Here is a 12752-nt window from a genome sequence, read left to right on the forward strand (position 1 = left end):
ACCTGCTAGCAACACTAGGGCCGACAGTAGAGCTGCTGACACTCAAGCCTCCAACACCAGGGCTGCTGACACTGAGCTGACCAACACCAAGAGCAGTTAGCTGCGTTTCTAACAATGCTAAAAACAAAGGACGAGCCACTTTTCAAAAGACAGAGTCGCATGATGAGCTCACATTCTGTGTTACAAGAATAACTACGGGCAACAGGAGTGAGTGCTGCCCCACCTAAGCTGTCTCCCTGATCTCTCAGGGCCCCGTGAAGTCAATCTGTCATCCATGTTTCAGTTCTACTGTGTGCAGGGCACTACACAGGCCCCACTGGGGATACCGAGAGGCAAAGGGCCAGCCCCAGTCCCAAGGAACTCCCAGCAGTCTGACAAAGGAGACTCAATGGGAAATAATTAATGGGGGAAAGGCCAGGGAGGTCAGTGGTCAGAGCAGAAGAAGGAGCACATTCCAGGCTTGGGGAACACCAGAATGGAGAGATGGAGCAGCCAGGAGGCTGGTGCCCCTGCACCAAAGAGGAAGTGCTTAGGGAATGAGGGGAAGGAGACTGGAAAGGCAGGAGGGGCTTTGAATGCTGACCAGAGCACTTTGTACTTGCTCCTGGAAGCCATAGAGAGACACTGGAGTTTATTGGGGGGTGGGGGGTGGGGGTGGCATGGTCTGACCTTTGCTTTGGTGGCTAAATAGAAGATGGAATGGGGGTGGGACTCGAGACAGGCAGAGCCCCCTCCCCAGAAGTTACTACACTAAGCCAAGCCTGAGGTGATGAGGGCCTGTACCAGGGTGGGGGTTGAGGGGAGAAGGGGGCAATTTGAGGATGTTGAAGGTGGAAATGACAGGCCTTGGCTCTGGGGTAGTGAGGGGAAGGAGTCCAGAATGACCCCTAGGTGTGAGCCCTGGGGGCTGGGGAGGAGGCTGGAGCACCCAGCAATAGGAGGGGGGAAGACTAGAGAGGAAAGCTGAGTTCCAGAAGAATCACTGGCCTGAATTGGTGCTGAGGGGGGAGAATAGAACTAGGAGTTTCCCCATTCTAGTACATGTCAGTCCTCAATTGTTCTTACCAGAATAGCAGCTGGGTAAACTCTGGGAAGGGAGGGAGGCCTCCTCCTGCCCATCTCCATAATTAACGAAGAGCAAAGAACAATCAAGGCTGAACTTAAAGCAAGAGTCTGGGCAAAGGGAGGAGCAACTGTTCCCGGGGCCCTGCACAGCAGACCTTTGGGACCAAGGGAAAAGGACAAGGGACGGCCCAAGAGCCATCTTGGATTAAGGACAAGGCCAGGCTGCTTCCAAGTCAGTGCTGTCTGGAAAGCCCGCCCGCTGTTTCTTGGAGAGCAGTCCTCCAACGGGCTCCGGGAGAAGTGTGAAATCAGCTCTGACTGCAGGCTCACAAGGGCTGCATTTAGCAGTCACTCAATCACCACCTTTGCCATGGAAAGTGTCTTTGCAGAAGCTCCCAAGCAAGGGGGGAGGTGTAAAGAGCCAAAGTTCAGGTTTTCAAGTGAAGCTTATTTCTGAACTTCCCCATCCCCCCACAGCCACATCCACCAGCACAGGCCCAGAACACAGTAGGCGCTTAAATCGCTGCTTGTTCCCTCCCAGGGGCAGGTCCACATTCCAGTCTTTCCAGTTAGAAACCCTCCAGCAGTTTCCAGTTACTGTGTGCAGTGTGTCATCCCCAAAGAATGTAACTTTGCCCACCAGCCACGGCGCCCGGGCAGCTTGGCCCAGGCTGCCTCAACTCTCCAGCTTCTGACTCATCTTTCTCAAAAGCCAAGGGAAGTAGAACTGAGAAGGGAGAACTGAGGGCCTGCCTTGCCCTGCCCCACCCAGCCCCAGCCAAACCCCTGCTCTAGCTCAGGCCTCAGCTCCTGCCCCTGCCCCTGCCCCAGCCCCAGCCCCCAGCCCCCAGGCCCTACCCTAGCCCCTGCCCCAGCCCCTGCCCCCAGCCCCTACCCTAGCTCCTGCCCCCAGCCCCCAGCCCCCAGGCCCTACCCTAGCTCCTGCCCCAGCCCCTGCCCCCTGCCCCCAGGCCCCACCCTAGCTCCTGCCCCAGTTCCTGCCCCAGCTCCTGCCAGTCCCTGCACCTAACTACCAAGTTCTAAGCACACAGGCTCTTGACTTGAAGAGAAAGGGGGAGAGGGGGGCTGGGATTTGAATCTCCAGCCGTTAGCAGCCTGAAGATGGACCCAGCCCAAGAGTGTGTTGTGTCATTCCTTACCTACTAAGGAAAACCCACCAGTGGCAGGCACTAACATGTGAAAAAGGCAGGATGCAAACTGTCCACCGGCTAATCAGCTAAGAATGCACAATGAGCCCATTCTCACAACATTCTGTTACTAGCAGTTAGCAGACTAAGGATGGCCAAGCAGGAACAAAAGGAGGCAGGGCCCCTGCTCTGCCTAAATGCCTCTTAGCCTGGCCTGGGCGGAGTGGCCCTGGCTTTCCACCTCTGGGCTCCCCTGGTGAAGGATCCCCCAGCCTTCCTCGGGGTTTCCTGATGGGTGCATGTCCAACACTGCCATCTCCCCTGAGCTGGCCCGACGGCCCTCCCCTTCTGCTTTGCTGGCCCCCTTCCCCCCAGGCCCCCTCACTCCTCTCACCCTGCACCCTGTGGGATGCAGGCCCATTGCCACAGGTGGGTGGTCCTGCTCTTATCCATCCTCAGCCTGGCTGTCAAACTGACCCACCAGACAATTCCAGTGGTCCCTGTTTCTTCTAAGAGCAAACATCAAATCCTCTTTGGCTGTGAGTCCTGCCTTTCCAGGCAGCCCAGGGAAGCCAGCCTCCTTCCATCCATTTTCATTGGCTGACCAGACTTCTCTTGCATCTCCTGGCCTCCCTTAGGTCTCAGCTAAAGCCCAACTTCTGGGTGAAGTCTTTTCCAAACACTGATTCAATCTCTGTGCCTACCCCTGAGAGCATCCTCATCTGCTGGTTCACACACAGCTGTTTACATGTTGTCTCCCCATTAGACCGGGTGCTCCAGGGAGCCTTGGTATCCCCAGTGCCCAGCACACAGTAGGCACTTAATCAATGCTTGGTGACTAGACTGAACTCAGCCACAACAGATGTGACTTCCTCCTTCACAGCCAATCAGCTGCCAATTCTGCCTCAACAAGGAATCAAGTCCACAGCCCAAGCCTTTAATCTCACAGCCAGGGTTCCTCCCTGGTTAACTAAAACCTTCATTATCTCTTCAAAGAAACTCCTAATTAGCCTCTCCTCCCTCCAATCCTTTCCTGCCAAGAGTCAAAAACCTTCCTAATGCACATAGGTCTAAGCATGTCAAAGACCACTATCCACAGGCACTCAGTAATTCTTTATTGCCTAAATACGGAGGTCTTGGCTGTTCACTCAGTTCAATAAATATTCAGAGTTGACTGTGTGAAGTGGTTGGCCATGAATCTATTCAGCAGGCTTTTTCAGGGGGGAGTGGGGGAAGGCCTGAATAGCACAAAGTTGGTTAAGGAATGGGCCAAAGCTTCTCTGAGGGATGGGCCTGGAAAGGGCCCCTGCATTTCCAGCCTAGGCACAGAGACACAAGTCAAAGAAAAAGGGGAGGGGGGAGAGGGATGTTTACTTGGTTATGTGCTGGGCCCTGTGCCTGGCGTGGAGGGTTGCAAAAAGATGTATCAAGTGACAGTCCCAGGCCTAGAAGAGTTCCACAAGACTCCAGAACAACTGTTTCCTATTGCCCTGCCCTCAGGCCAGCCGGCCTGGACCCCCACCCCAAACCTCTCCAGGCCACCTGGTCAAAGTCAGAGAGAGTTATGGGCAGAGCCAGAAATCAAACTTAGTCCTCTGATTTCAAATTACTAGGTTCTTTCCACTGAATAATGTCTTCAAGAAGAAATCCTTCACTTCCTTAAAGGTCCAGCTTAGGTCAAAAGGGCTCTTTCTAGCCTCCATCTCATGTGTACTTCTGGGTGTATCATCTCACCTATAAGACTGCAGGCTCTATGAAGAGGTATACCTAGTATCTTGGACACAATAGCTACTTAGAAATAGCTGCTGAATCGAAGTGCAAGCTCTGCAGCTCCCCCAATCACCCCATAACCATTCCCCAAAAGTTCCTTGGACAGGTGGAGTCCACAACAGGCTCCAAAGCATTTAACCCATACTACCCTTGACCTCCCCAGCCCTGCACAGAGGTCCACAATAATAATGACAATGGCTAGCACTTAAGATAAGCCACTCTGCTAATAAGTGTATGTAATGGATTTACCCACTGTGCCACCCAGCTGCCTAGAAAGATGAATACAGCAATGAATGAAATCTAACAGGATTCTTAATTAAACAATTCACCTCTGGATTCACTCTAATTACTGCTTATTTTCTTGGAAAACAAAAGCCCAAGTCTTCTGGGTAAAACAAGAGATGCAGGGGGTGACTGCCCTTCCCTTTCATCTTTAGGGTCAGGAGACCCAAAGGATCTGTCAGTTTCAAAATGTCAGTTACAGCGATTCAGTTACACCAGCCGCCTGACTCCACCCTCGATGCAGTTTTTCCCTATAAGCTGGGACTCATTTGAATTTAGAAGGGGCGTACCGGCCGGCCGGGTCTTTCAAGAGGGAGGGGCCTAGTGAGAGAAGTTTCCCGAGGTCTCGTGGCCAGTAAATGACAGTCAGACCCACCCCGCCCCTCCTTCACCTACAACCAGGTGTTAGAATCCCCTAACTTCAGCGCTACGGGAGACTTCGCAAGCCCCCGTCCCATCCGTAGCAGAACAAGGATGTCCCCACAAAACAAACTCCACAAGCGGGCTCTGCTCAGACACCTCTAAGGAGAGGGGGTCCACGTCTTCCCCAGGCAGCTTATTCCACTCTTGGAAATCTCCAGCTCCATTAGGAAATTTCGCACCATTTTCCACCTTGGGGATGACAGGTTAATCACACCTGGCTGGGGCTGGGGCTGGGGCTGGGCCCCTCTTAAAGCAGCCTCGGATCGCCCGGCTTATGCTAACAGACCCCTGCTGGCTCTGGCCTAAGTTTCCCCATCTGTAAAGTCAGGGAGTTGAACCAGGTGACCACTGGGATTCCTTTCGGCTCTAGACCCTCTAGACTCATTATGACCCCAATGACCAGAGACCTTAGAGCCCCCCGGATCTGCTTCCCTGACCCGCCCATCCTACTCCTGAGAAGTTGACACGGATCCCTCTCCCGTGTCATCAAGTGGGCCAGAGTCCCAGCCCGAGCTCCATGAAACCACACCCTTCCATGCAGGGCGAAACTTCTTCCACGCCACGGCCCCGGCCCCGACCCCGACCTTCCGGGCTAGCGAGAGGGGTAGAGGGACCCCTGGCGCGTGCGCGTTGGCAGCCTCCCCCGTGCGACCAAGGCGTGTTTCTCCTCCCCACCCCACCCCCACCGCGCGTGCGCACTGGCCGCCTCCCCGCGAGCTCCGAGGGGACCCCAACGCCTGTGCCGCGGACCCCGGGAGGAAGGGCGGGAGGAGGGCAGGAGCTGGAGTGAGGGAGGGCCGCGAAGTCGCGGCCGCGGCTCACCTCGGTGAACGGGTCCATCGCGCCCAGCGCCGCAGTCGGCTCGCACCCCCAGCCGCCCCGGCGCCGCCAAAGAAAAGGGAAAGCTTGGGCCTAGGGGTCTGGCGGGGTAGGCCGGGCTGGGGTCGAGGTCGGGAGGACGGGGCGATGCGGGAGCGCTCGACTCGCTCAGCTCCGGATCGGGGCCCCCTCTGGTGCGGCTGCCCGGGCTGCCGTTCAAATTTGAATTTCAGCGCCTCGGAATTGCGCATGCGCGAGGGGAGGAGGCGCGTCCCGGCGCCCCGGGGAACCGTGCGGTCACGTGGCTCCCTTGCCTGGGCGGGGAGGCGAGCACCGCAGTTGCGCCCTGCGGCCGCTTCTCTGCGCGAGCGCCAGAGGGCGCTGTCTCCTCCCCATATGGCTAGACTGGGTTCTCGCGTCTTTTTCCTTCTTGCTCAATTCTTGGCCCTGGCGGGGGAGCAGGGATGGCCCAAGTGCGACTTCCCCTCCTGCCTGGAGCTATGGCCGTGGAGGTCATCCAAGCCAGTCCCCTGCTGCAGCCGCCGCCGGAGGCCGCGAGCGCTCCCAGCTCCTTCCATATACTTTGTATCCGCTTCTGTCCTAGCCCAGTCCAGAGGGAGCCCGGAGGCCGGGCCGAGCTGGGCTCCGATGCTGCTGTCCACGGGCGCCCGTAGACACTTTCTGAGAGCCTCAATTTCCTCTTTCGGACGCGGGTCCAGATGATTGCTACGCCACTCCCTTCCCCCCCCCCAACTCTTAGAACCACGATCCTGTGGCTGTGGGGGTTTTCTCCGGGGACTTCTGGGAGGTTTCCCCCAGGGCCCGTCATTAGACAACGAATAAACGTTTGGTGATTGATTGCTTCCCCGGGCTTTCTCTGGGACACCCCATTGAGCTGGGTTAGGGTGGTACAGGACCTCAAGGTGAAGCTGAACTGATAGCGCCCGAAGGGGGTGGGGAGGGAAATCTGCCAACCAACAAGCATTTATTAAGTGCCAAACGCTGGGCTGTGCTAAGCTAGGGATACAGACACGAAACGAAAATCGAATCGCCTTACTAGAGGAAGTTAGGTGGCTCGAACCCTAGGCCTGGAGGCAGGAAGATCTGAGTCCAAATCCAGCCTGACACCTTACCAGCTGGATGACCCCAAGCGATGCTTAACTTCTGCATCAGTTTTCTCATCTGTAAAATGGAATAATAGCACCGCCTCCCAGGATCGGGAAGACCGAATGAGACAATATTTCTAAGGTGCTCAGCACGCTGCCTGGCTCATAACTAGCATTTAATGAGTGCTTGTCACGTCATTTCCTACTAAATAAATTCCACTATCCCTTTTAAGATCAAGTATTAACTCATCCGTTTGTCATTTAAAGCCATTTACAACCCAGCTTCTAGTTAACATTTCAGAGGCTGCAAAGAGGAAGGGCTCTGGCTCTCTCTCTCTCTCTCTCTCTCTCTCTCTCTCTCTCTCTCTCTCTCTCTCTCTCTCTCTCTCTGTCTCCCCTCTCCCTCCCTCCCAGCTAAGCTGGTGTCCTTGGCAGCTCTTCATATACTACACTTCATCTGCCCAAACCACTACCTCAATGCAGTCCCTGGTTCTCCCCTCTTTCTTGGAATCCCTAGTCATAAGGTTTAGCCCAAGTAACTCCAGACTCTGTGAGCCTTTTCATGACCCATCCCCATCCTCACCCCCAGCTGCCCCCTCCCAAGCCCCATGACCTTGTGTCTGTTTTGCATAGATTTAGATAAAGAACACACACACACACACACACACACACACACTTCTCCCCAGGGTAGAAGGCAGGCTTCTGAAGGCAAGGACTATTTTCCCTTTTGTCTTTGTAGCCCCAGCCTGAGCTCAGTGCTTGACACTGATAAAAGCTTGTTGATTGATGGACAGACATAAAATAACTAAACAATGTAATGTCTCAAAACAAAACAATGTAATGTAATGGCTGCCCTCAGACATGAGTTAAAACCAATTCCACCAACTTCGTTATTTGCCTTTCCAAGGAGAACCTGGGGCCCACCTTTCCACTGAGCCACAACTTTCTTTTACCATCTGCTGTCCTTTGTAGGAAGGTTGTCAGAGTCACTGCAGGTCAGTCCCTTCACTGTGCTGTCTCCTTGCTGACCGCAGGACAAAGCTGTCCCATTGAGAGGAACAACAAGGACGTTCCTGTTCAAACACGATATGGGGCCCATGGGTCCTTGGAGCCTTTCCCACTTACCTGCTCAGCACCAGCTCAAAGGAGTCACCTTTGGGCCTTTTTGTCTTTTACTTCTCTCTCTGGCTTGTCATGGACAGAGAAGCAGCTGTTTGGGCTTTCTGGCTCCATTTCAGTCACTATGACAATGATTCAGAAGGGAGAATAAAACTGTTTTCCTCTGAGCACAATGTCTCTTACTGCTTATGCCCCTCTCATGCCTACATATCGTGTTTAAAAAAAAAAAGTATTAGACTTGACAAATTGTTGTTGTTTGTCCTTGGTTCCTCAAGAGGACCATGACAGAAGGAGGTGATGCTATGACTTGCACTGAATTGGATTTAAGTGAGGGAGGGCTGTGCAAGGTTACCAGCCTCACTCTCTCCTCCAGAGCCAGCTGGGTCCAGTGGCATTAGGGATCGCATTAGGGTTAGGGTTAGGGTTAGCAGGACACCTGGAGATGGCCCTGGGGGGTTTAAGGCAATTGGGGTTAAGTGACTTGCTCAGGATCACACAGCTAGTGTGACATTTGAACTCAGGTCCTCCCAACTTCAGGGCCAGTGTTTTATCCACTGCAGCCACCTAGCTGCTTCCAAACATGCCATAGTTTATAGCCTTGTATAATATTAGACAGTCTAATATTTTGCTAATATCACTTGACATAAGAGACATCATGGTGTACCAGACAGAGAGTGAGCCTAGAAGTCAGGAAGACCCGGGCTCATGTCCCTTCTCTGACATCCTGGGCCCTTGTGGCTCCCTTGTCAATATGACTACAGCTGCAGAGGAGGTGCCAACCAGCACAGGAAGAGGAGTTTCTTCATGGGTTGATTGCTGTATCAATTAAATTACAGGCTCATTAACAAATGCAATGAGCCGAGACTGTAAACAATAGCACCAGGCCAAAGCGTTTGAGAAGGAACCATGCTCCAAGGGACAGCGGTTTGGTTTGATCAATCATGAAGCAGGAAAAGGTGTCTGGCTGCTTCTGTCAGCCCCTGCTCAGGCATCCCCAGCAGCAGGAGCTGTCCTCTTTCATCTCCTCCCCTCCTACGCCCTCTGTGGGCCCTCTGACTTCACTACGGAACTGGCCAACACAGAACCACAATCCGTGTCCAGGAAAAGAATGCCCACCTATTGAGGTGGGACAACAAACACAACCAAGTATTTGGTGCGCCCCCATGGAGGACAGGCACGTCTTGAGGTTGGGGCTTTCTAGCCCCTTGGATAGAAAAGTCTGTTGGGGGGCAGCTAGGTGGCACGGTGGATAGAGCACCGGCCCTGGAGTCGGGAGTACCTGAGTTCAAATCCAGCCTCAGACACTTAACACTCACTAGCTGTGTGACCCTGGGCACGTCACTTAACCCCAATTGCTTCACCAAAAAAAAAAAAAGAAAAAGAAAAAGAAAGGTCTGTTGGTTGAACAGAATTGTACCTGTGTTTCTCTCAAATGTTTTTTTTTTTTTTCCCTTGGGGATGGGGGAGCCAGGGGGAGCCAAGAAGACTTGAGGTGGGGAGGGTGAGCCTGAGGAGGAGAGATTAGGTTTATTCTGTTTGACCCGAGTGAGCCTAACCAGGGAAACTTAGTAGATGTGGCAGCGACTAAGTACAACTGGAGATCAGGGCAAGGTTCCTGACAGACGTGCTCCAGAGTAGACAGGGACCTTTGAGAGACATTGCCTTCCCTCTGCTCTGAGACCTCAGCCAGAGACTGAACTACCACTTGTCCAGTGTTGAAATTCCTTTTGTTCATAGCCTGGACCAGATGATCTAAAAGGTTTCTTCGAACTCTCAAATTCTTTGATTTAGAATCATTCTAGGCCCCTCATTTAACAGATGAGGAAACAGAATGCCAAGGAGACAGAGCAACTGGTGTCGAGACAGACTCAGGTAGAGCCAGAATTCAAACCCAAGCCCTGCACTGGATACTGGGGATGCAAAGGCAGGAACAAACAGTCCCCAGCCTCAAGGAGTTTGTATTCTCTAAGAGAAGACAACTTGAACATGTACACAAAACAAAGACATAAAATCATTTTAAAATTTCAATTTCCAAATTCCCTCTCTTCAACCCTTCCCCCACCCATTGAGAAGGCAAGCAATATGATGTCAATTTTCCAGGTGAAGTCATGAAAAACATTTCCATATTAGCCAAGCTTAAGGAAAAAAAAAGACAAGAAAAACAAAGTGAAAAAAGTACGCTTCCCTACCCACTCAGAATTCATCAGTTCTCCCTGCAGGGGGAGGGGGGGAGATAGCATTTTTCATCAAGAGTCCTTTGGAGTTGTCTTGATCATGAAGCTGTCTTTCACAATTGATCATTACTCAATGTGTCTGTCTCTGTGTACAATATTCTCCTAGTTATGCTCACTTCACTCAGCATCACTTCATATAAGTTTTCCTGGGGTTTTCTGAAACCATTCTGCTTGTCACTTTTTTGTGTGTGAGGCAATTGGGGTTAAGTGACTTGCCCAGGGTCACACAGCTTTGTCACTTCATATACCATCACAATTATATACCACAACTTGTTCAGGCATTCCCCAATCAATGGGCATCCCCTAAATTTCTAATTCTTTGCCACCACAAAAAGGGAGCTGCTATAAGGTTTGTTTTTGGTTTTGGTTTTTGTGGGGGTTTTGGGGTACAAATAGGTCCTTTTCTCTTTTCTTTGAATTCTTTGGGATATAGACCGAGTAGACGTATTGTGGAGTTAAAGGCTATGCAGCTAGGTGGAACGACAGGCTTGAAGTCAGGAAAATTCATCTTCCTGAGTTCTAATCTGGGCAAATCACTTTACCTGTTTGCCTCAGTTTCCACACCTGTAAAATGAGCTGGAGAAGGAAATGCTAAACAGCTTTAACATCTTTGCCAATGTTTTGTTTTTAGTTTTGTTTTTTGCGGGGCAATGGGGGCTAAGTGACTTGCCCAGGGTCACACAGCTAGTAAGTGTCACGTGTCTGAGGCCAGATTTGAACTTAGGTACTCCTGAATCCAGGGCCGGTGCTTTATCCACTGCACCACCTAGCTGCCCCATCTTTGCCCATGTGATAAAAAAATAGAATTTGGCAGACACCCAGGGGGCCCACCTGATTGATTTAGTATTGTTTGAATTGGGTGAGAATGAGAAACTGACTAAGTACCTTAAGGATGATTGGATAGAAGCCACACCTGGCTGGCCCTGAGTGAGTGTTGGTGTACTACTGACATCAGCAAGAGACCACTCTCAACCAACCAGCTTGAAGGACCTCCCCTTGCGGGGAGGGAGAGAGGAATTAGGAAGGGGACACTCCCTGATAGAAGAACTTTTTTTTATTTTTGGTGAGGAGGAACCAGCATGTCAGTAGATGGAGGGGGGGGGGGGAGCTCTTAGTCGTTCAGATACCGGTTTGGTGGTGAGAGATTTCACATGAGCTGCTAAGAAAGGAAATTAATTGCTTTCTTTCTCTCTGACTATACTGAATTAGATCTGAGCTAGGATTTCCATGCTATAAGGAATCTGTTCTCAATCTCCCTCTCTTCACTAACTTATAATATATATTTTAATAAATCTTTAAAAGCCTAGACTCTTGCTGAATTTATCAGTGATTTTAGCTAGCTTCCCCCCAAGACTGGGGGAAGGCAAATTAGAACCCACAATTTAGATTTTAAACAACACACCAAGAAAACCCCAAATAGATCATAAAGAGATGGACACAACTGAACAACAACAGTTTTATAACCCTTTGGGCATAATTCCACATTTTTCTCCAGAATCGTCTGAACAGTTCAAAACTCTACCAACAGTGTCTTGATATGCCCTTTTTCCCCCCACATCCCTTCTAGCATTTCCTTTTCTGTCACATTAGCCAATCGGAAAGGTATGAAGTGGTATTTCAGAACTGTTTTAATTTGCATGCTCTAATTATTACTGATTTAGAACATTTTTTCATATGTCTATTGATTTCTTCTTCTGAAAACTCTGCTCATATCCTTTGACTATCAATTGGAGAATGGCTCTTATTTTTATGAATTTGGCTCAGTTCACTGTAAATTTTAAAAACAAGATCTTTCTTAGAGAAACTTGTAAAATGTTTTCTCCATTTCCTACTTCTAATTTTGGCTATGTTGGTTTTATTTCTGCAAGAAATTTTAAATTTCAGGTAATTAAAATTATCCATTTTACTTCTTATGATCCTCTCTGTCTTTTGTTTGGTCATAAATTTGTCTCTTAGGGGCAGCTAGGTGGTGCAGTGGATAGAGCACCGGCCCTGGATTCAGGAGTACCTGAGTTCAAATTCGACCTCAGACACTTAATATTTACTAGCTGTGTGAGTAATGTTTCAGAGAGAGAGGGGGGCTGATATACCTACATACATACATATACATGTGTGTGTCTATGCATGTATGTATGTATAAAATGCTGAAGCTGAAGTACTTTGGTCACATGATGAGAAGAAAGGCCTCATTGGAAAAGACCCTAATGCTGGAAAAGATTGAAAGCAAAAGGAAAGGGGGAGACGGCAGAGGATGAGATGGATGGTGTCGGGAAACAATAAATACGGTAGTAGGGGATAGCGGGGAGGGGGGGGGGGCTGGAGTGCTATGGACCGTAGCGGGTCACAACGTGTCGGAAATGGCCGAACAACTGAATAATAAACAACACATACCTAGATTTATACATCCGCATACATACATATATGTATGTATAACATGAATGAATCAACAAGCATTCATCACTTCGAAGCTAGAACAATAGTAACAGTGCTTTAAGGTTTGCAAAGTGCTGTATACATTTTAGCTCACTTGATCCTCATGACAACCCTGGGAGGGAGGTGCTGTCATGATTCCCAATTTACAGATGAGGACAGAGGTTTAATGATGTGCCTGCCCCAAGGTTGCAACTAGTAGGTGTCTAACGCGGGATTTCCTGTACTCTTGACCACTTAGGTGACTAAGTGCCAGGGGGTCTGAGCAAGGGCGCGGGGTGAAGGGTTGAGGGAGAGGGCGAGCGAAACCGAGAACCAGGCAAACGGCCTCCCGCTCCCACGGGGCGGGCGGGGAG

The 12752-nt window shown here is 50.8% G+C and overlaps 1 protein-coding gene across 1 annotated transcript in view; it reads right to left on the reverse strand.

Annotated features, from left to right (window-relative positions):
* Positions 1-5707, reverse strand: part of ANLN (anillin actin binding protein) — a 29621-nt gene extending 23914 nt beyond the window's left edge. The window contains exon 1 of the mRNA XM_043978735.1: positions 5511-5707. Within this exon, the coding sequence (XP_043834670.1) occupies positions 5511-5528 (18 nt within the window). The 5' untranslated portion in view covers positions 5529-5707. The remainder of the gene's footprint in view (positions 1-5510) is intronic.
* Positions 5708-12752: the final 7045 nt, after the last annotated feature.

The sequence above is a fragment of the Dromiciops gliroides genome, chromosome 1, assembly GCF_019393635.1.
Source record: "Dromiciops gliroides isolate mDroGli1 chromosome 1, mDroGli1.pri, whole genome shotgun sequence".
NCBI lineage: Eukaryota > Metazoa > Chordata > Mammalia > Microbiotheria > Microbiotheriidae > Dromiciops > Dromiciops gliroides.